The following is a 23,289-nucleotide window of genomic DNA, read 5'->3' as shown; positions in this document are numbered from 1 at the left end:
CATGTTTAACAACTTTTTAAGTTGGTGATTCATGCCTGGAAGTAGAGCATTGTTAGAAACTGTTGTTTCTAGATGCTGTGGGAAATATTAAAAAGCACATGGTGGGAGCAAGGATTGATGCATTTCCTGTTTGTGTCTCTTTTTTTATACTGCTTTCCTCTTAACATTTTAATCCCTGCAAATAATCAAAGCAGCTTTTTTGTCTCATCTCGATTCAGTTTCATGTTTTTAGAAGTTTTGTATCATGTGGAATAAAAATCGGATTGTTTTCAGTCTTGCTCTGGGTTGACCAATACAAATTATCATTCTCTTTGCGTCCCTCCCATCAGACCTTTCATCACATGTGGTCTCAGACTGCAAACAGGCCATAGACCTTCTGGAGGAAGGCATCGCCAACCGCATCACCGCAGCAACCCACAACCATGATGCCAGCAGCAGATCCCATGCCATCTTTACAATTCAGTACACACAGGTCATCATCTCGCTCAGACTCTGCATGTTGTGCTGTTACTTTTTTCCAGATATTCTCATAATACTCCAGAGTATTGAATTTGTATGACGACTGTATAACTGACCACTGATCAATATGCAGACTTTGGGTTATTTACTTTTGTCTTTTCTCTTTAGGCTATCCTAGAAAACAACCTTCCTTCTGAAACTGTCAGCAAGATTAACCTGGTTGACCTGGCTGGGAGGTGAAAATGTTATTTCCTGCTGTCGTGTGCCCTATTTTTTCCCCTTCAGCATCGTTTAAGCCCAAATCGTTGACAAAAGTGCCCCCTAGTGGATACTGACTCTTGCCCTCAGATTGCTGAACTATTTCACACATTTTTTAGTCATTTTTTATTGATATGATGTCATACTTTGTTTTTGTTGTGTCTACCAGTGAGAGAGCAGATCCCCACTACTGCAGGGATAGACTGACAGAGGGCTCCAACATCAACAAGTCTCTGGTTACTCTAGGCATTGTCATTTCAGCTCTTGGTAAATAAAATGTTTTAGTATTTTTATTTCCACAAAATTCACATCTATTCTCTCGTGTTCTCTTCTGTGCTTGCCTTTTTTTGGCACATCCTTCAATCTTTTTGCCACCACCTCCGCAGCTCAGAACTCACAGATGTCAAGCAGCTGCCAGAGTATCAACAGCGTGGCCTCTGAGGGCGATGGTAGCACAGTGGGTAGCCACAGCAGCTCGCTGTCTGGAGGTGGAGGTGGGAGGAGGCACTGCTTCATTCCCTACAGAGACTCAGTCCTGACATGGCTTTTGAAAGACAGTCTGGGTGGAAACTCCAAAACCATTATGATTGCAAGTGAGTTCAAACTGAGTGATTCCACAATAAATTTTTATTTTCATATATATTCTAAAACTGTATTTAAGAAAACTGACCACCTTATGCCAAGTAATGTGAGCGTTAACTGCTGCTGGCTTGTGTGCGTTTCGCGTGTATTTTCTCTTGCAGCGGTCTCACCCTCTGCCAGCAGTTATAACGAGACCCTGAGCACCCTGCGCTATGCTGCCCATGCCAGAAATATTGTCAACAAGCCTCGGGTTAATGAGGTTAGCGGCTGTTTGGAGTCAGATGCCAACGTTTAATGTTTGATCTAATTGTTTGGATTAGGTTAACGTGCACTTTGATTTCTGTGCAGGATGCGAATGTTCGGCTGATCAGGGAACTGAGAGAGGAGATTGACAGGCTGAAGAGCATGCTGCTCAGCTTTGAAATGGTATGGTGACCTTTTATCGCTAGAGCGTGTCTCTAACTCTCCCAGGGAGACACTCGGCTGCGTTTACTCCCTTAAAAAAAAAAAATCCTTCTTAGTACTGTAAGGCTTTGTATAAAAGAGATTCCCACATTACACATTTTTCTACCAAATCCTTAATACAGTGTTTTATATCTTGGTGACATTTCTAATCCCCTTAGGTGGTCAGGACTGAATTGCATTGTAATGTCTGTGTGACATTTTCCTTTTGCACAGTATGTTGACTGATCATTTCTTTACTCTCTTGATTGACAGCAACGTAATCCCAGTCCATCCTTGAGTGACGAAAGGGATGGAAATCTTTCTGAAATCGTGCTGCAGAACGAGCTAAAGGTAACGCAGGGTCGACACACATGCTTGCATCTGCCTGTCTGAGTCTTTGACACGTTAAGCAAGTGTGACTTCAGTGGAATGTTTTTATCAGGTCGCTGCTTTTTCCAATATTTACCATGTATCTTCTCAAAGATTAGACACCGGCACTAACAGAACTGGGATTTTATTTTTTGTTCTGCCTTACTAGGAGACATTGGAAACTTAAACAGTTAAACAAACCAAGTGTTAGAAATCATTCTATCTGAAGAAGTTTTTTCAGTACTACTATCTATAGGACTGGACACTAGTAGCAGATGTTGGTGCTAACGTTTTCTACCTCCCATTCTTCCTGACATTCCTTTCCCCTTACCCATTCCTGGGTTGCAGGTGGAGCAGCTGACAAAGGACTGGTCAGACAGCTGGAGAGACAAGAAGGAGCTCCTGGAGGAGTACAGTGTGGACATCAACAGAGACCGGGCCGGCTTCCTCATCAACTCCCTCCAGCCACACCTCGTTGCCCTTGATGGAGATGTTCTCAGCACCGGTGTCGTCTTTTATCACCTCAGGGTATGATGATAAAAAAAAAAGGAAATACAGGGTTTATATTCTTTCTCTTTTTATGCAAGTTTCTTTGCAACCCAGGAGATACGTATTTGTCATTTACAGGCATGCCATAACATTCAAAATATATTTTTTTGCACAAACACCAAAATGCAAACTTTTGCATTTGCTCTACTTTTCTGAAATCTCAAGTTACTGTTTTTGTCAGCTGACTTGACTAAAACCATCTCTGTTTTTCTACTAGATCCCTCCAATCCTCTCAACTTCTTGTACTACTATTTCTCTCTGTACTTCTAGAAAAACTCTTGAGAAAAGGTGCGTTTGTGTTGCCTTTTCTTTTCACTGTATCTTCCAACTGTCCTGTCAACTTCCCCTCTGTGTGTACGTGTGTGTGTCTGCGTGTACCTTCTGCAATGCATAAAACTCTGTTGGATAAGAGGCTCTTAGTTCTGAGGCTAGGAGTCAGGGGAGCTTAAGCTGTCCTGATTCTGACAATGACAAGCGTACCCTTAGGCCTGACAATTACACTGTTTCCTGCATGTGAAGAACTGAGGCCACCTGGGAGCACATGTGGACTTGACACCAAATAAGAAAGCCTTTAATCCCATTAGATAAGACTTCAGATTAAACAAATCACATTTATTTTTCTTCCAGGTAAGTGTAAGAATAGACGTTAAAACCCCTTCACAGAAGATTTTGTGTCAAAATATTTGCTTGTTTTTTTTTTTTTTTTAGATATTTTCGTATTGTATGTGGATTTTGATTAGAGCTATCATGTTCACAATATATTTTTTGTTATAGGAAGGAGTTACCCGCATTGGACCTCAGGACCAATTTGAAGAACCACAAATAGGTATTTATTCATTCTCTTAAAGACATGCGATAAGAGAGGTCTGGAAACAGAAATGATACAATACAGACAAAGTATATTTTTATAATATTGAGTTTGTCATGTAGGTTATTGCACAAAAGGTGCAGGGTACATTATGACGATGTGGATGTATTATAAGCTCCCTTCTCATTAAATGTTGCATTAGACGCTGTAAATGTTGTGCAGTTGAGTAGCAGCAACGGTACAGCTTTCTAAATCAAAATGTGTCACAACATTTCTGCATTCTGTGTGTAGTCTTGCAGGGCAGCGCCAGCTGTGAGATTGAAAACCACAGGGGTGTGGTGACGCTCAAGCCAGTGCCGGGCTGCATCTGCCTGCTCAACGACAGAGAGGTCACAGAGTCCTGTAGACTGGCTCAAGGTCAGCTCATGTCCTCAGCAGAGCACTTTGTTCATACTGTCTTTGGTTCCCAGCAGGTTTGCCCCAGATAATGTGACAGAAGCTGGTTATCTTGGTACAAAAAGGAGAAAAAAATGGATGTTTTAATTAGAGATGGACCGATCCGATATTACGTATCGGTATCGGTCCGATACTGACGTAAATTACTGGATCGGATATCGGAGAGAAATAAAAAATGTAATCCGATCCATTAAATATCAAAAAAGCACCTCACAAAACTTGCGACACGGCGTAACTCGGCTCATAACCGTAGCACGTCGAAGCAGTGTGATCACATGATAGAGCGGCTGTGTGTATTTGTAGCCTTGCTACCAAACCAGCATTTCATCTCTGATGAAGTTATCCCAGAGAGAAGTAAAGCAAGTGTGTAAGTTTGTAAAGCATTCCCGTGTTAAGCTTAACAACCGATATATGGAGCGAGTGCCTCTTCTTGCTGCTACTTCAATCGTGAAACTGATCAATGATCAGCGGATCTAGCAAAGTTTAGCCAGGGGGGCCGATAGGGCATGAACAGGGAAAAGGGGGCACAAAGACATACTTTTCTTTCTTATTCTCATTTAAAATGTCTAGCTTTTAATAAATAATTATCTGAATCTTACACCCAAAGTTTTGATCTTATGTAAAATATATAGAAGTCCATTACTGTATATAGTAACTGTTAAGTCTAATATACCCTAGTAAGCTATAGTACTTTTTTCCTTTGGGAAGGTACCATCTGTGCAGTCTGCAATTCTGTTGAAGAAAGATGTTGAATCTATTTAATTATTCTTGAAAAATCATTTATTTCTGTGCATTTTTTTTCACACTGCATCAAATTAAAGTTGATTACGTCGATTAAGCATCATGAGGTGGAGGGTGGGTGGGTGGTTCCCTATTTTTTTTTTTTTTTTTTTTTTGCTGGGAGTTTGCGACCCTATTAGTTAGGTTGCTTACTCTTTAAAATACCAGAATAGGAAGGATGGTGTAGGTTTAAGTTTATTAGATTGATCAGTATTGCTGAACTATGAAATATTTTGGGTGCAGTGTATCTTTTACATACAGGTATAACAGAATAGCTTTAGTGTTGTTGTTTATTTAAACTTGAGTATGAACCTATACAAAATGCAGCAATATATTAAAAAAACAGTTTTATTGATTAAAAAACACACTATATCGGATTCATATCGGTATCAGCAGATATCCAAATTTATGATATCGGTATCGGACATAAAAAAGTGGTATCGTGCCATCTCTAGATTTTAATGTTGGATTTGAGCTGTGCCAGTCCAATTTTGTGATTTGATTGATTATTTTTATGTAGATATTGTAAATCAGCTTTTGGTGAGTTATTGCTTTGCTCTGCTGCACGTAAAGCTAATTCATGACTTCAAATGCAGTTGATGCCTTTTGCTTAATTAATGCTGGCCTTAAACGAAACTTGAATTTCATCCAAGAATCAAAAGAACACGCTGTGAACAATTTGTCTTTCAAATAAGCAGGGGAAAAAATGATGTTCTCGACACACATATACATTCAGCAAAGCTGATAAAAATATAAATGCACATATGCCTAAAGATTTACAAGTTACCTTAACCCTTTAGAGCCGGTCGGAGCGGGCACGCTCTGTTTTGCGTAACTATTTTTAAATCCCGGTAGCTCTGCAACCACGTAAGCTAGCGCAATAATTTTTTTTGCATATGAAACCGGAGGAGTTGTACTTACATCTTATGCCATCAGCTTGTCCTAAGTCACAGTTTCCTTCCACATAAAGCTTTGCAAAAACTGCATAAAAAGCGCTTGCAGCAACAAAAACATAATATTCCAGAAACAGGCTTTGCCGATCCGATCAGCTGTTCATAACACTTCCTAGTTGGAATAGACGTCAGCACGAACTTTTGCATGTCCGCCATTACCTGCCCGAAACCGGAAGTGACGTCATTTTCGCGGAAATGTAGTTTTTTTTACCATCAGGGCCACAGGACCTATACTGGTGTTTTTAAAAGTTATCTTTGAATTTATGACTTTCTGTGTCTTTTCTGGGATGCTTAGGACTCATATTGCACTGCTGGAAATAGTTTATTTTGATGCATATGCTGCTTTTTTGCAAATTTGCAGTATAATATTTATTTTCGTTTTTCCTGCAGTGTATAAAAATTGGTGTATTTCAAAAATAAAACTATGAAGACACTCAAAATAAATTTCCTGTGGTAGGAAACTATTTTGTGCAACTTTTTTGTATTTACAGTTTTGAGGGATAAGCCTCTTAAATTTCTCTAACTAGAAATATATGTTAAAAAAGCAAAAACGATTTTAAATTTTTTTGTAGTTTTTTGCACTTTTTTGCAATTTATGTAATTACTATGCACTTAATGAATACATATTATTAAAATCTGGGCTATAATTGTTGTATTGATGTATAGCAACTTGAAATGCTACCAAAAATGGCACCACACCATGTAAAAATATAATATAAGCTCTGGCGGACTTGGTTCTATGGTAGGTCTTAAAGGGTTAAAGATAAAAATGCAGGGTACACACACACAGCTTACATGAACACAATGCCATGGGTTTAGCACAGCTCATGATGAAAGATTTGTGTCTCTGTCTCCAGGGACAGTGATTACCTTGGGAGGAGTGCATAAGTTCCGCTTCAACCACCCGGCTGAAGCAGCTGTCCTTCGGGAACGCAGGCGGGTAGGTGCTGATCGTCCCAAAACGAATGTGATGCTGTTGATTAGGATGACAATCATGAAAATATTTATGATGGGCAGATGATTGGGTGATACACTTGAATGCTAATGATACACAGAATTTCCTTTTTCTCAGAGAACTCTCATAATACCACATTTCTTATTTTGTCTGTAAACACTAAAATATAATTTTTTCTTTTAAGGCCAGTGAAGGTGGCATGACCTGCACCTACACAGACCTTTGCCTTGTGACCCCTGATAACAGGTAAATACTGTTTTAAGGCAATGTTTCCCACTCTGTGACTATATGTGGGTTAAACAGGTATTTTTCGGTCCCCACTTTCATATTTGATAAGAATTACAAATCCAGTGTCCTTCCTGTAGATTCATGCATAAGTCCTTCCACTTGGTTGAGTGCATGTTTCCATTAGCCCCCACCCTTGTGAACAATCCCAGTTAGCTGTTTATGATTCAGGCTCAGGGGTTGCTTAGTTACTCATGAGACGCTGAACACAGCAGTATCCTTTACTTTCAACCTCTCTGCCACCAAACTATAAAATTCTAGACATCAAACTACACATAGGTGAGGTAAAATGATCGTTTTACTCTCCCTGGTTGTCTTTTTTCTCTCTTATTTTATCAGCGTTTCTCAGTCTGTGCTTCATCTGTGTCATGCGTCTCTTTTTGTAGTGTCAAAGAAGTGAATCTCCCACAGCAGGTGGGTGCATGCTTCTCTCCCGGTGAGGAGCCTTCTGCCAGGCAGCGTGTGGAGGAGCAGAAACTCTTCGTGGAGAGTTTGCGTCAGGAGATTCAGGCTGAACAGAGACGGGCAGAGAGAGAGCTAGAAAGGGAGCAGGCCTACCTCCAACAGCAGCACACTGAGAGTAAGAACTCTTTGCATTTCCTCACTTACACAAGTATTATTCAAAATCCAAGCTGAAAATCTGCATCGTTTTAAAAAAAAAAGGATGACATGCCAAAAGTCATATTGATTGTGATTTCTAGTGCTCAAAATGTCCTACTTTCTGTCTTTAATCAACAGTCCAGCAGTGGATTTTGAAGGAGAAACATCGCCTGACAGCTGTTGAGCAGAAGATCACTCAGGAGTCTGGAGTTCAAGCAGACCTCCTCCCTGCACCCCTGCTGGAGAGGTTAACAAGTCACGTGTTCAGGGATCAGAAATATGTTTCAGTGGATTGTCCATCCCAAGTGATAAGAGCCAGGAAGAAGGCAGTGCAGGATGAATTGCTAAAGCATCACGCTCTCTGCCGGGCCGAGAGCCGCATTCGGCGCAAAAGGCTGCGTTACCAGCTGGAGAGAATCGCCAGCAAGCAGCATCTGTTGGAAGCAAAAAAAGAGTTACAGCAGCTGGAAAAGACTCTGCCTTTAGGAGCAGACAGCCCAGAATCTCCTGAGGCTGGATCGCCCTCAAAGGTCAAAGGACGACCGTTTGATTCTCGTAGACACTCGTTTTCATCCGATCTTTTGTCCCGACTCTACCCACAGAACACACCCATCTTCAGGTAAGCGGACGGTAAAATCTGTTGGGGAGGATTCAGGAAGCAGTTTTTCAGGTTTTCTTAATTATTTAGGTCTTGACTGTTAAAACATCTGTTTTTCTCCTTCTCCAACAGACACTTCCTCAAGAGAAACAGATCCACAGACCTGACTTTAAATTCACCCACAACGTCCGATTGGACTGGTAGCAGGAAGTGGGTTTCGGATGAGTGTCTTCCTCGGGAAAGGACCCAAAGTTGTTCTGGTTCTATCTTCTCAGAGCAAAATCAGCCCCGCCAGAATGGAGTAACCTCCCCTGAAAAGATCACACAGACTGCCAAGGAGGGAGCACAAACCCAGCTCTGCCGGGAAAGGCCAGAAAGGAAACCTCTGCTTCCGAACCGAGACCTGTCTTTTAAGAACAGGTCAGACCAGAAATCGACGGGTACACAGAAGTTGCCTCTTGGATGTAGTTTGCTGCTAGTCGGCAAGGAAAACTTTCAAGGATCATCCACAGACAAACCCAGTTCTGAGAATGGCCCTGTTATGCATGACAAAACATCCTGTCATGCAGATAACAGCAGATTAGGAACCATCAGCAAGTCGTTTCCTCGTTCTGTGGGGCCCAGGATAAAAAGAGCTCTGTCCAGAGTGTTCAGAAAACCTCCCTCAGGTGTGAATAGACAACTGCCTAAGCCGCTTGGAAAATTTACAAGTAAATTTCACTGGAGACAAAGAAGAGACAAGAGCCTTAGAGACACCAAAATGGGTCAAAGGAAATGTACCATTAAAACTACAGTCTCGTGTGAGGAGCTTGACCAAAGGACTCTGTTTGAGAGCATTAGACATAGACGGTGGCATAGTACTGAGGCTCTGATGAACAAGACTAGTAGATGGATCGATGAGCAGCATGGACTGGTTGGATGGGAGGAAGAGCGAGAAGTCAAAGACAATGGGACATCAGACTGCGAGAGCCTTTTCTCTCTTGATTCTCTGTCCTCTGCTTATGCCACAGCTCTAGCAGAGCAGTTGAGACATGAGGATGCAGCTCAAAGCGAAGCAGAGAGTGAAGACAGTCAAATGTCTAAAGATTCACTCAGTTTGGAGAGCACTGTTAAATTCTCAACAGTGAAAAGATTTAGCCAGACACTGGTACCAACCTACTCACTGGTGACGGATTCCACTGATTCATCCAAGCTGCACACTAAGACAGCAGAGACCAGTTTTGAGTGGGACAGCCGTCAGAAAACAGAGGCATACTGGAGCCATCAAAGCTCCCCGAAGACAAGACAAATTGATACAACAATGAAGCCTTCTTCTCAAAGCTCATTAGTAGCAGATTCAAGAGGCAGAGACACTGTACATAAATTAACTCAGGACTTTGGGAATGTGGAGGCCACTTTAACCAGTAGCCCACGCTCTCTGAGCAGCTGCAGTGTGAGGGAGCCAGAAAACCCGCTGGTTCTCACTGATGCCTGGTCCTCCACAGATGCAGCAGAGAGTCCCAGGATGCAGAGGGATTCTCTACCTTTTCAAAGAAACATTATGTTCCGACACGCAGAGATCAGCAGCAGTAGTCCCAGTCCGACAAGTATGAATCTGTCTGGCTCTCAGGTTGGATCTAGAAGCCATAGCTCTACGTCCACTAGCACTGAAGGTGTAAACATGAAAGTGGAAGAACACGACCTTGAAGTTTTGGGGGGTTTTCAGGCGCTGACAACACCAGACAATGCCCTGAAGTCTGATAATCAGAAGGATGTAAGATGTTGTGCAGAGTGTTTAGGAGAACCCGCAAAAATGAGAGATCCTTCTATTACAGGTACTCCAATTTTCAGTTACAGTCAGCATCCAGCATCTTCATTAGATCAAATGGAGACTGAAATTTCCCAGACCACACAAACAACATCAAATTTGATTCAGGTGTTTGCAGATTCCTCCAATATGATGTTTGCTGACATTACAGTGTCCTCTGACCATGAAATGTGCAGCTCATTGTCTCAGTCAGTAATCCATTTCTCCACAAATCCTACACACCCACGTGAAGTACTTGCTGAGATGCCTGAAGCTGCAAGTCCCTTAAAACCTTCTACTGAAAAGGCAACAGTATGCAGTCTCGATTGTGGAACAGAAAAGGTGAGAGATTTACAGCAGTGTAAGTGTACAAATACAGAAGATGCATTTCTTATAAGGGATGGAATCAAAGACACTGAGCAGGCCACTGCACTACAGCAGGAAGTTGTTAAATCAACATGTAAAAATTCCAGGAAGAGAAACAAAGAAGATACTTTCATGGGCAGCTTGAAAATACCAAATACACAGGACAGCAGCGAGCTGGTAAGCTTCTGCTGTGCATCAGGTGACAGCCATGAGGAGATTTGCCCTGATGACAATAATAGCACCGGGGATTCTAATAAAGAAGAGCCTGCAGTAGAAACTAGCAGCAGAGGATGTGATTCTGTTTGTGTTGTTGGCAGCGTTACACAAGATACAGTGTCTTCAGTTGCATTGCCAGTATCTGATTGCAGCAGTGGGAAACTCGAACCAAGTCGTGGCGTCTTTGAGGACTCTCAGTTTGGGCTTCAGAGTCATGAAAAAGATTCACAGAATAGTATTTCATTTGGCGATAATAAAGTAGTCCAAAAGGTGGGTGTAACCCTAAAGGAACAGTTTGCAGAAACGGAACAGAGAGAATCCCGAGTGAATAACCCTGGAAAAAACCAGGAAAGGGTAGAACACATATGCAAGTCAGATGCTATTTGCAGCACTATTGATCTGAGAATCGCAGAAGTGGTGAAAGAGCACATGAAATTGTCATTGATGGATAGTGATGGGGCCAGGAAGAGCTTGAGTCAAAGTCTGAATGCCTTGTCATCATCTGCAATTCATTTTGTTTCAAACAGTAATGAATGTAGATGGACAGCAAAACATCTGCGAGATGAAAGGAGTAATCAAGCGAAAGAAGGAACAAACCTGAGTGGACATCCTACACTGGAAGCTTTACTGATAAGTAAAAATAAGGTGGATAAAAGTGAGCACCTGGCTTCAGCTATGCCAGCTGAATTGAGGAATAGCAGCAAGGTTGTATGTACTGAAGTGACGGAAACCTTTGACAGCGCTCATAGCGTGTCTGATGGAACATTAAACAAGCAGGTCTTCAGCCCCTGTGTTTTCCAAAACTCACTTCCAAATATCCACTCAAGTCTGACTCTGTGCAGCCAGGCAGGGTGCGAGCATGCTAGCGACTCTTTGTCAGCAAGTGATGCCTTTGTAGCACAAAAACAAATTAATGATGCAGGCAAACGTGAAATAATAGCTAATCTTCATCCAGTTATTACTGATATTTGCTCCAAAAAAGCTGACAGCCAGACAGATCCCCCAGCTTCCAATGCTAAGCAGACATGCCCACAACTTGACCAAATAAGCCCTGAAACACTTTTCACCACTGACTGCATAAAAGTGAATTGTAGCTGTACTGCTATGGGGCGCACTGGTATGGAAACTGCATCAAACGTTGTCAATAAAGATAATTATTCACCCAAACCAAACACGCCAAAGATGATTCAACATTTCCAAACCAGTGGCGAAATATCTGGAGCCATGAAGTTATTAGCTGGTGGTGGATTACATCAGTTTAAAGCAGACAGAAGCTACAGCAACCAGAACACACCCCGTGGTGAGGATGTCTGCATGAAAGGCTCGGCTGGGCATGATGTAAATGTTGAACGAGACACCACAACAGGAGGCAAACCTTCTGTCACAGCACAGGATGAGTTCAGCTATCGACAGACTGATTCCGATAACTCGTCTCAGAGCTGCTGCAAAAACAAACCCCCAAATTTATCTGAGTCACATCCCAAATTTAATGAAAATACTCAAATCATTAGCAGTGGAGATTGCATAATGAAAAGTGACAAAGAGACTTTGACCCAACCATTCGTGCCACACAATCGTGCAGTAACGGCGGAGTCACAATCTAAAATGCTACAGCAAAACTGCTTTAAAAATCCAAGTTGTTTTAGACCTGTAATCGCCAAAGAGCCCAAGAAAAGCACAAGTGGAGGCATGCTAGGAAATTCTTCTCTTATGATGCAAAAAGGCAAAACTAAGCGGTTCAGAAAGTCTCACATCAGGACCTGTCCCACATCTTCCTCTGACTCCTCTCTTAAGTCATCAGACGAGGATGAGGAGGACCACGCCGCCACTAGGATGCATCACAGCAGGCTGGCATCTAAATGGGTCAAGCTTGACATTCAGAATGATGTCAAATCTGAAGTCAGACAGCCAAGAAAAAGCAATGCAGGACAATCTACTTTAGCAGCAGCAAACAAATCAAACGTGAAGACTTTTTCCCATGGAAACCCCGGCAAAAACGAAGTTAAGCTTAGTAAAGCTTACACGCTAAAAAGACACTCCTTACCTCTTCGGTCAGTGTCACAGAAAACGGAACAAATTAGCCCGTATGCAAACAAAAAGGAGCCACAGCATGTGCCAGAGTCTCAAGACTCCCCTATTCATTTTGCATCCAGTGACATCAACCCTTATGTTCACCAGTGGCAAGAAGACGACTCAGGCCAACATTGCTATAAGAACCCAGCGTTTGGAAGTGCTGCTGACCTATCCAGTAATTCTCCACTTTTAAACAGCTCAGAGAAACGTATAACAAGGTGCTGCAGTGTCGATAATGGTCTGAATGGGCAGAACTCTCCATTTAATTCTCATCTTAGCACATATGCTACAAACAAGGGACTTTCCAGTACTCTTAGTAGTGTGGAGGATTATAAAGAACAAGCAACTAAAACATCTCAGCTTACACCCTGTCAACAGGCATTTGCGAATATCTGCAGTTGCCCTGCTAATCAGACAGCAGACAGCGGTTCTTCAGTCAACAGTGTTCCTGGCGATCCTGGCAACGCTTCCGGTCGAGTAGATCAAATCATGTTCGTTTACTCATCTGAGCAAGAGTGCCAGACGAGCAAAACAAACGCACAAAGGAGGACATGCGAACACAGTACTCAGACTGAGCGTAAGCTTAACGGTGAGAACTGTAGCTCTCTGAAGAGGAAAGATCGTCACAAAAGGAGCAACACAGATGTACCCGCGTCGCAGAAAAACAAGGTGGATATCACAGAATCTCCAACTTGGGCCAGTATGGAAAGCATGTCAGCTCACATTTCTAAGTTAATCAACAGCACATCAAACCTGCTGGGGGACGTCCAGGGAATGAGGACAGGTGAAGTTCGCAGTTCCAGTTCAAGGAGTATTAACTTCTCAGATCTTAGCACATCTTACGTCGAGTCTAATGGTGGCACCAAGAGAGACTGCTCAACTCAGACGGCTGCAGATGTTGGGATCCAGACTGAGAGGCTTGTAGCTCCAGCAGAGAAGAAAGCTGCTGTTCTTCTGTCACCCAGTGAGAAGTCTAAATCTCATGAAGTCAATGTCATAGTCAAAGTGATTGGTTCTGATGCTGTGAGTGTCTCTCAAGACAAAAATATCCACTGTGTGGTAAAAACTAAATCTAACACAGTTGAAAAGATGCAAAGTATGCCTGACCTGAGGTTTAACACCTCTGTTTCCTCACAGCCTGCGAATAACCCTCTCAAAACTGCTTGTGCAAAGACTGCAGCTGACTGTCAAAGGCGTGTAAGGTCTGCTTCATCTAAAGTCTCTGAAGCACTGGGCCGCAGAAGTACTGCAATCCCTGAAATCACCCATAGGTCATCAAAAATCTGCTACCAAGAAAATCACAGCCCTTCATTAACACACCTCACATCTCCTCATCTGAAGAAAATGGTCACATATACAGACCGTGCGTCATCTCCTATTCTTACAGTGGGAGCCAGATTACGCACAAGGCTCAAGGGTAAACAGTCGGTAACATGTTCTGCAAAATGCAAGGCTCAAAAGACAAACCATCCCTCTGAGGATGACAGCATGACCTTTCCTTCTGTTTCGGATGGCAATCGGATGTCCTTACGGGATTGTGATTCTTCCTCTGACAAATTAGAATCGGTATCACTTGAGAAAGTGAGTGAAATTAGTTGCACAAGCTCCAAAAGACTAGATAAGTGCTCTTCAAGTCCAAATCCATCAATGGAAACATATGCAGATTCTGATGGGAGACATGTGAACTATCAAGACAAGGACAACCACAAGCTCGGGTCCAAATGGCCGGTGGCATCCCCGCAGTGGACGCCTACTTCAACAAATGGTTTAATTTTGCAGAACCACATTTCCCCCACATTAAAACAGACTACTGTGCACAAACAGCAGGCATCAGACTTCAGAAGACTTGTGCCTAATGCTGGGGATTTTAACTACAGTCTATCTCCATTCAGCGACAAGGCTGATCAACTTCAAGAGGATGATATAATGTCACTAGCACCCAGTGAATGCAACACAGATGTGCTTGTGAACATTGAACCTGTCAGCGATGTGTTTCCTTGTCAAGATAATCAGAGAGTCCCAGAGGACCTGCCAATGCACAACAAGTTCACCAACTGGTCGGGGGTCAATCAGCAACAGTCAAAATGCTCAAAAAACCTGACCACATTTGTGACCAGTGAGCACAACAAACGCAGAGAGTGTGCCGAATGGGGTGAAGTCGGGAGCTTTGGTTCAAATGCAGAATCTGTGGCGCAGAGCGACAGGAGGGCAAAGGAGATAGTGAAGCTGCGACAGGAGAGAGAGCAGGTGATGGCGACGGTCAACCTCAACATGAACCCGACACCACTGACTGTGGAGCTGGCAGAGGCTAAGCTTCATTACAGGCTGGGAGAGACGGACACGCTGCTAAAGATGTTGTCCCCGAGGTCCAAAGAAGAGCTTGTGCCGCCAGCTTCTGCTTCTACAAAACAGCAGCTGTATGATGTGTAAGGATACAGTTGACACAAATGCTCTATTTTGACATAAGATTTGCTTTAAAATGTTTAATACACACCAAAGTGGAAATACCTCATTAAAAAATCCAAAAGAAATAATAATAATAATATTCTGACCTGACATTCAATGCCAGCTTTTAAAACATAAAACACTTTTGTAATTGATACTACGGATACATTGATATTTTCTAAAACTGGTCTTCTCTTAGACTTCATTGACATTACTGTTTTTTAAATTGGATCCCTCAGGCATCGCAGGAGTATTGAGGGTTTGAGGCAGGAGAGGGAGGAGCGCCTTCAGACTTACCGGAGAACTCGTAGCCTGAGTCCAAGCAAGCACCCTCGCCTCCGTCCTCAGGAGGCTGCATCTATTGCAATGCCCAGTCGGCACAAAGAGCATCTTCAAAGGCTTCGGCAAGAAGTGATAGAGAGCGCCAGGTGAGATGCTGAGTTTCACAAAATCAAAGCACAACGGCTCCTTGAATCTCACATTTTTTGCTTAGGTTTTCAGGAGTGATGTAAACAGAAAATCTATTTGGCTCTTATTTGTTTTTACTGAAGAATGCCAGATGCTCCAAGGGAAGAAAGCCAGTATCCATCTGACATTGAGCAGCTGTTGCGGGACTATGGTCGAGCTCGGGAAGAAGCCAGGACGGAGATCGCAAAGGCACGAGAACGACTGCGAGAACGGACTGAGCTTGAGAAGAGGAGGCTACAGCAGCAGGCCCTATCTCAGGAAGACAAGGTCAGTCAGATCCATATCACAGAGAATAATTAAAGATCCCAGCCAGTGAACTCCAGGGTCTTCATCCTATCATGATAAAAGTGACTATAGAGGGGATCCTGTGTGCTGTGCAGCATTTAGATGTTGTTGTAAATGTTTGGATAAATAGTTTTGTCTGTATGAACTTGACTCTAGGTGACGTGTGCCGGACAGGATGACTTGAGGCATCGGACAAGGATAAGCAACAGCACTTTGTGCACAGGATCCAGTCTGAGTCTTTCCTCTGGACCAACATCAGGGTACAACAGTGGCAACACCACCCAACTACAGCAGGGCAACAGACCAGTTCGAACAGGACAGGTCTGTACATTAATGCTACATGATACAGTAGATTTGAAATGAAACTGAGATTTAAGACTGAGCTAAAAAGGCTCAACTTTTCTTCTGTCCAGATCATGAAGAATGAAGGGCTGAAGGTTGGGACACGTCCTCCTATTTGTGCTCCACAGAGTGTGAAGACACAGAGAGGGTGGCTGTCTGCCCAGGGTAACAGCAGGACAGTTAATCACCAACCCCAAATAGATTTGGGCAATCATGATTAATTATTATTTCAGTAAGACGTCCAGATAAATCATTGCTATTTCAGGGTTTATATTTGCCTTCCTTGGAAGCTTTGGCAATTTGTAAAATATGGCGACTAATAAATGAGATTATTGCCCAGGTTTGTCACCACTTCTTTACCGTCTTCTTTACATCCTCTGTATCTAAATGTGCTAATAATATCATGTGATTTATTAGACGTCCAACAGAGCAGCGGGTTTGAACCTCTGATGACTTCATCTCCGGCCTGTACACGCCAGCGGACAGCATCCGTCGGCTCCTCGTCTTCCATATCGACAACCTATCAGGACATCACATTCAGTCTTCTCGGTCGAGCTCTGGCTGAGGTAATATACCCAAAAAGTCAGCTGTAGAAAAACGTGCTCTAGGAGAGACATTCTAATTAGTATTTTGTATTTGCGTTGAAAGATTCACATAGTAATTAACTGTCCTTTATAAAGATTTTGGGTTTATTCTCACTGGTATTTGTTTTTTAGTTGAGTAAGACGTTTTTTTCTCGACAGGTGCGACTGGCTGCCTCAGGGGATTTTGGCAACCTGGTGACGGGCAAAGCCGCAGCAGGCTGGAGGTGAGCATTCTCCAACCATCTCCCTTTTTCTCGATTTCCTCCGTGCCTGCTCCAGGATCATTTTGAGCAAGTAGACAATTTGCATCACAAAAATCATTTATGTGCTATTAGAAAATGAACTCTGTCTGTCTTTACCCAGTTACCAAGGAGATGAACGGGGAATCCAGGCATACTACAAACCCTCTTCCTGCCCATCTGTCCACGGTTTCCTGGGGGCTGGGGAGCTGGACAGACCACCGGATAGCCTGTGGAACCTAATCTCCCAGCTGTCCAAGAGCCACATGTACAATCAGTCAGTCCGCTCAGTGTGGACACGACCACTAGATGACAGCACTCAGCTTGGTGAGCCAACATCCTCATAGGCAGCAGTTTTAATGACAGTATATTTAATCTTGAGTTATCCTGAATATCACAATTTTAAGGAGATTTCTTGAAACTTCATTCCTCCCTATCCATTCATTTGTTATAATGCTAGTAGTTAAAACATCATCCTAAAAAGTAAGATGCTTATTTTCTGAGAGAGTTCAGAAACTAAAACACTGCTTAAACGTCATTGCTCAGAAAGAAAAACTGATGAATTATGGTTGTGTAAGGTGACCTTGTGCAATCCGTTTACCTTGCAAAAACCTTTGTGCTTTTGCTAAAAAGCAAATCTTAAAAATAAAATAAAATATTTACACTTTTATCTTGACAGCAAAACTATTTATATTTTGTGCTATGCAGTTAATAGAGCCTGCAAATTCTTCTCAGCGAACGCATCTGCATCCATTAACTATCTGTACTACAGCGTGGTTCAGCACAGTCTCATTCATCACTGCCAAGTTTGTTTTATTACGCGGCCAGCTCCGTTCTCACACCTGCAGTGTGTTTTCATTTAATACCTGCAGCCCACCACGAGGCCTTTTTTACTTCTGCTGGCCTCTTGTTCTCCAAGTTTTCATTCTTTGTACAATTTTTGTTTTTTTATGCAAACATGTAGAATTTAAACTAAAGTATCAAGTCACTGTATCGTGAATATGACATTTTATTTAGTGAACTTTCTTTCCACCAGTCTAGTATCCCAGTATTAAACAGAATTGGTGCTGGATAATTAAAACACGTAGTAGAAAGTACTGAAGGTACATGATTTGTTTGTAGTGTAGTTTTTCTTTATATGTGACTTGAAGATGATGAATTGAAGATAAAGATGCAGCGGCCCGAGTTTGAGTCCAACACGAGGCCCTTTGCTGTGTGTCTTTCCACTCTCTCTCATAATATTTTAAGGAAGAAATACAACTAAGAAGATAATCAAAATATATGTGCTCAGGGGGCGCCGGTGCCAGTTCTGGTATTCTCTGGCGATTGCCTATAGATATGCATGGTACTGGGCTGTAAGCACAGGTGTCACGAACGGGTGTCATGTCCTCGTGACGTCCGTTTCTGACAGTTTGGGGCATAAACATGCACAAGTTGGAGGGCTCTGGCATTGCTCCTCCTGTTCCTTAAACAAAGGAGCAGATACTAGTCCTGTTGCTTTGTTGATCCAGGTCCTCGTGTACAGGCCTAATGCTCTTCCACACTCCTGAGACCGTTATGGGAGACACATCGAAGCTATCAAAGCCATGTGGGGGCTGCAGGTACCGTCTCATGCTACCAGTCACTAGCAAAAAGGAAAACTAGAGGGAAATCAGCCAGGAAGCATAAGAGGAGAACACCAGGAGTGCACTTGCTGTCACTTTCACTTCACAGATTGATATTCCCGCAATTTAGCTGGCGGGGTTTAAACTGTGATAATTGTGCAGGCCCTTATTTTTTTTAATTACCTTTTAACTGATGGAAGTCTGAAAAAGGCGAGATATGTCATTTGTGGTTTGTTGTGAAGATTATGAGTAGGCTCGTTAGTGTAGTCATGTAAGTCTGAGAAAGAGCCTTGCGCTCAAACATCACACTGCAAATAAAATCCCTGCACAGGAGCTGTTTGGTTTGTCTGTTTCTATAGTAGTAAATCTATTTCCAGTATTGGGCTTTTATTACATTGCCCCAGTTGTTTTATTTCCAGGTTTGTATCGACTATACTTGATCATTTTCACGTATCTCTCCGTTTTTGTTTAGTTTACATTCTCACAGATTCGTCCACCTGTCACCTCAGCCAGCCGCGAGATTTCTGCTGCATCAGCTCGCAGTCCAAACAGGTGAGCACAGCTTCAACATTAACCAGCCAGCGCGCATGATTACTGTTCATCTCTCTTGTGTAAGGCTCAGGGAGTATGTGCAGCATTTGCACGCTTTAGCTTGACAAAGAAAAATCCAGATTACATTGTAGTGCAAACAGCAATTTAACAGCATGACATTCCTCATCCACAAAATGTTAAACATGCTATTTAGATACTACTCATGCTTAGAAGTCAGCGAGCATAAACAACACTCTGACTCAGAGGCAGTGGGTGTGGAGGAAATCGTGTCAGCTGTTGGTTGTTGGTGTCGGTGTACACTTGCCTCCCGGCTGATCAAAAGAGTGCAGCACCTGTTTTATTGATATTGTTTTCTCTGCCGCAGGGTGGCCTGCACGTGCTGGCAATGCAGTCTGTGTTTGAGGAGTCTCTCCCTCGGCCCAGTGTGGACGCCATCCGTGGGGAGATGTTGCCCAGTTGCTGGATCTTGCAACCAGTTAGACGTAATGAAAAGGAAGTAACCAGAGTCATCTACCTGCTACAGGTAAAATATGCTTGCCAGAAATACATCCACAGGCTCTCATGCATCACTCCCTATTTCACTGGGTGCAAAAGTAATGCGGTCACATAAAGCAGAAGAATAAATCTGACCTTTGTGAAGGTTATTATGTTCGGTTTCTTTTTTTGTGGTCATTTTGGAGGCTGCAGTTCAAAGGCCAAAATACCTAAAAGACATCTTTCAGTGAATTACTTCTATATTCCACTATATTACTTTTAGATAGATATACTTAATAGCGCAGTTGTGTGTATTGCAATACAACCACCAGAACGGTAGCAGAGTTGAAGTCTATGCATTTTAACTTCCAGTAAATCAGTCTTTCGAGCTGATTATTGAGGCTGATTGTGCTGATCTAAACAGCAGGATGACTTTATGGCTCTCCACTGGCAGGCCTATCACTATTAGGGAAATTAGTTTCATGGAGTAGAAGCTTTTTTTTTCACCTTCCACCAAGTTTACCACAGGAGCAGCTGATACAGCACAGACAAAGACTTCACTCAGAGTCCATCTTTATAATGAAAACATAATTTTATTTTCATATTTGCTGTGTTTGAGTAACTTTCTCACTGGACATTTCATTAGGTATACCTATTTAACTACTCATTTATGCAAATATCTTATCAGCCAATCGCATGGCACCAACTCTGTGCATTTAGGTATGTGAACTACAAACGGATGGGGAATAAAGGTTATTTAAGTGACTTTAAACATGCCGTGGTTGTTGGTGCCTGACAGGCTGTTTTGAGTATTTCAGAAACTGCTGATCTACTGGAATTTTCCCAGACAACCATCTCAAGAGTTTACAGAGAATGGTCCAAAAAGTTCTCTGGGTAAAAATCCCTTGTTGATGCCAGAGGTCAGAGGAGAGTGGCCAGAAGCTGACAGGAAGGCAACAGTAACTCAAATATAACCACTTTAGGCAGCCAAGGTATGCAGAAGAGCATCTCTGGTGTACAGCAGCAAAAGACCACAACAGGTGCCTCTTCTCTCAGCTAAGAACAGGAAAGTGAGGCTACAATTCACACAGAATTACTAACTTTGGGCTGTAGAAACATGAAAAAATGTTGCCAGGTTTGAATCTCATTTTCTGCTGTAATATTCAGGTGGTGTTGGTGTAAACAACATGAAAACATGGATCCATCCTGCTCTGTATCAGTGGTTTGGGCTGGTGGTGTAATGGTGTGGGGAATATTTCCTTGACGCACTTCAGGAGGCCTTGGTACCGATTGTATCAATGCCTTTATGATCGCAGTGTGTCCTCATCTTCTAATGGCTGTTTCACTGGATGTGCAGCTAACAAATCTGCAGCAACTGTGTGAGGCGTGGCTCTCATGTCAATGTGAACCAAAAATCTCTGAAGAATGTTTTCAGTACCTTGTTGACTCTTTCCACAAAGAAAATGGGGTCCAGCTCAGAATTAGCAAGGTGCACCTAACAAAGTGTCTGGTGAGTGTAATTTGCAGGCTGTACTACATGGATGTCATTTGTTATCTCCGTTTCCTCTTCTGTTTATTTTCAGCTGGACCTAGGAACTCCATCTTTTCCTCACCGTCTCGTGAACACTGTTGCCAGACGACAGGCAGCCGTCATCGCCGATCTTGATGTTTTCCTGTCTTCGTAAATCGACGGGACGCGCAAAGACGCATCATTAGCAGCGAGCACTTAGATCCTCTCCATCACGGAGTCGGTCTGTCTTTTGAATTTGCACCTGAAATGTTATTTACTTGATTTTATTTAAGGGCACTGTTACATTTTATATCCAGACACAAAGTTGAAGCAGCTTTTTTTTCTTAATGAAGGTATTTTTGTAAAATATTGGTGTTTTTCTATATTTGTACATGCACATGAATATTTTCAAGACTGTTTTACCAAAGATTAGATGTTTTTAATTGAATGACTTGGCATTACAGTTATTGCCAGTTGCTTTTAGGTGCTTTCAGGTTGAGACCACTTAAGTTTCCCCTCTAAATCTTATATCCCCCTGATAAATAGCAGGCATTTTACCTCCTCAGTGACATTTTTGTCTGTTTACTTTCTTTTATATGTTGACTGACAGATGCAGCCAGTTCTGTTAATGTTTTAAATCCACCAGTGTACATCTTTGACTGCTTCCTCGCACATGCACATAAAAAAAAAAAACACACAGTGTAGTGATAGACAGAACAAAATAAGACAGTTTTCACAAACTTCTCTTTAGTCCTTTTCCCGCTACATTTGTGTGCCTACAGCATTTCCTCACATATTCAACAAGATTAATTCAGCAGAATATGAATTTCAAATATCTCTTAGCAATTCTCAAAAATGGAAAAGAAAGATATGTAAGCTATATACTGTATTTTATAGTAGCACCATGTAGGCAAACCTGGAGGAATGGTAAGGAGTTGTTTTGTAGCTGCAAATGTTAATCAGCTCACTGCAGAAAAACACGAGGGGAAAAAAAGTTTTGTGGCAAAACAAGGAAGAGGAAAGTTGGGAACCTTTTGACTATTATCAACTCTTAAGGGCATGAGGGCAGATCAGTTTTGAACCAGAACATGATGGTTCATGCCTTCATGTCAAACATGCAACGTGTTGATGAGACTATTATCCAGCTCCAGGGTTAAGCTCTCATAGTTTTCAGTACTCCGATTCTGCATGAGGTGAGTTTTTAAGGTCTTCCCCTCCCACTTGTTTCTGAAGCCTGTTATTTATTTAGTTTCTCTTGCCTTCTGTTTGAAATGCTGTTGAATGTGTTATGTAGCTGTTTTTCGGAGTGCTGTTTGTGGCTGCTTGCACAAAACCTTTTATGCATTTAGTAAAATTGAAGAGGATTGTAAAAAGGTTGTTGTTTTAATGTGTACAGTTCTTTTAACTAAGATGAGAAAAGGCCAGACTGCTCTCAGACATTCCGGGTCTTGTGTATTTGGATATGAAGCCATGTTATGTGGAGTCATTAAAAGACAATGTTGGCTCTGAAAGTAAAGTTCAACTAAACCTGTTCCCTGAGGCACCAAAGAAAAAGAGACAAGTGAAAAATGCAGTAGGAGCTGTATGGAAGGTTGAAGGAAAATAAAACTTTAGCAGGAAAAATTAATTGCAAGATTTTAATTTGTCAGAATTTTGAGATGCCTAACTCAAAATTTTGACTTACAGATTGCAATTTTAATATTGTCAGTGTCTGAAACAAACCTCCGTACAGCTTTTTGTAATAATTTCTTGGGGTTTTTTTTATAGCATATTTTTTATTTCTTAAGAAATATATATATTTATGTTTTTCTGGTGTGATATGTATGTATTTTATTATAAGCGCCATACTTCTTGTTGCTAATAAGTTGTTATTAGCCATTTTTCAAATAATTTGTTTGTTTTTTATGACACAGAAACTGTTGCATCAAAACCTCCCGTGTGTTCAGTTTTAGTTACCTTGTATGTAGTATGCAGAACATTTACCTTTAGTGCTGACTGAAATTCTTTTTGGATATTGTTGTACTGAAAGGTGATATTAAAAAAACAAACAAACATATTTCTCCGAGTGCTTCTGGGTTAGAAACACTATATCTTTAATGAAGTTTCTAATAAGATTATATCGGTGCAGTTATATCGCTTAAATGGTTTCCAAATGAGCTTTATTCCTTTTTGATGTCATTTCTTCTGACTCTGACTTCATCACACAGGTGTGTCCACTCGCCATGTCCTGGCCTCTCTTCTCTGCCTTG

At 42.0% G+C, this 23,289-nt stretch overlaps 1 protein-coding gene across 1 annotated transcript in view; it reads left to right on the top strand.

Annotated features, from left to right (window-relative positions):
• The window catches only part of stard9 (StAR-related lipid transfer (START) domain containing 9), a 39,811-nt gene extending 17,061 nt beyond the window's left edge, over window positions 1-22,750 (top strand). The window contains exons 8-32 of the mRNA XM_084914527.1: window positions 330-472; window positions 628-695; window positions 887-984; window positions 1,104-1,310; window positions 1,461-1,558; window positions 1,648-1,725; window positions 2,017-2,094; window positions 2,461-2,640; window positions 3,436-3,487; window positions 3,761-3,886; window positions 6,516-6,598; window positions 6,798-6,859; window positions 7,285-7,478; window positions 7,637-8,117; window positions 8,229-14,963; window positions 15,222-15,410; window positions 15,534-15,717; window positions 15,892-16,056; window positions 16,149-16,242; window positions 16,495-16,643; window positions 16,821-16,885; window positions 17,025-17,227; window positions 18,977-19,056; window positions 19,421-19,579; window positions 21,114-22,750. Of these exons, the coding sequence (XP_084770653.1) occupies window positions 330-472; window positions 628-695; window positions 887-984; window positions 1,104-1,310; window positions 1,461-1,558; window positions 1,648-1,725; window positions 2,017-2,094; window positions 2,461-2,640; window positions 3,436-3,487; window positions 3,761-3,886; window positions 6,516-6,598; window positions 6,798-6,859; window positions 7,285-7,478; window positions 7,637-8,117; window positions 8,229-14,963; window positions 15,222-15,410; window positions 15,534-15,717; window positions 15,892-16,056; window positions 16,149-16,242; window positions 16,495-16,643; window positions 16,821-16,885; window positions 17,025-17,227; window positions 18,977-19,056; window positions 19,421-19,579; window positions 21,114-21,215 (10,073 nt within the window). The 3' untranslated portion in view covers window positions 21,216-22,750. The remainder of the gene's footprint in view (window positions 1-329; window positions 473-627; window positions 696-886; window positions 985-1,103; window positions 1,311-1,460; window positions 1,559-1,647; window positions 1,726-2,016; window positions 2,095-2,460; window positions 2,641-3,435; window positions 3,488-3,760; window positions 3,887-6,515; window positions 6,599-6,797; window positions 6,860-7,284; window positions 7,479-7,636; window positions 8,118-8,228; window positions 14,964-15,221; window positions 15,411-15,533; window positions 15,718-15,891; window positions 16,057-16,148; window positions 16,243-16,494; window positions 16,644-16,820; window positions 16,886-17,024; window positions 17,228-18,976; window positions 19,057-19,420; window positions 19,580-21,113) is intronic.
• The last annotated feature ends 539 nt before the right edge of the window (window positions 22,751-23,289 follow it).

The sequence above is a fragment of the Perissodus microlepis genome, chromosome 19 (assembly GCF_051167445.1).
Source record: "Perissodus microlepis isolate ML-2025 ecotype Zambia chromosome 19, ASM5116744v1, whole genome shotgun sequence".
NCBI lineage: Eukaryota > Metazoa > Chordata > Actinopteri > Cichliformes > Cichlidae > Perissodus > Perissodus microlepis.
The sequence above is the reverse complement of the archived record's forward strand: the minus strand, read 5'-3'. Positions and strand labels throughout refer to the sequence as shown.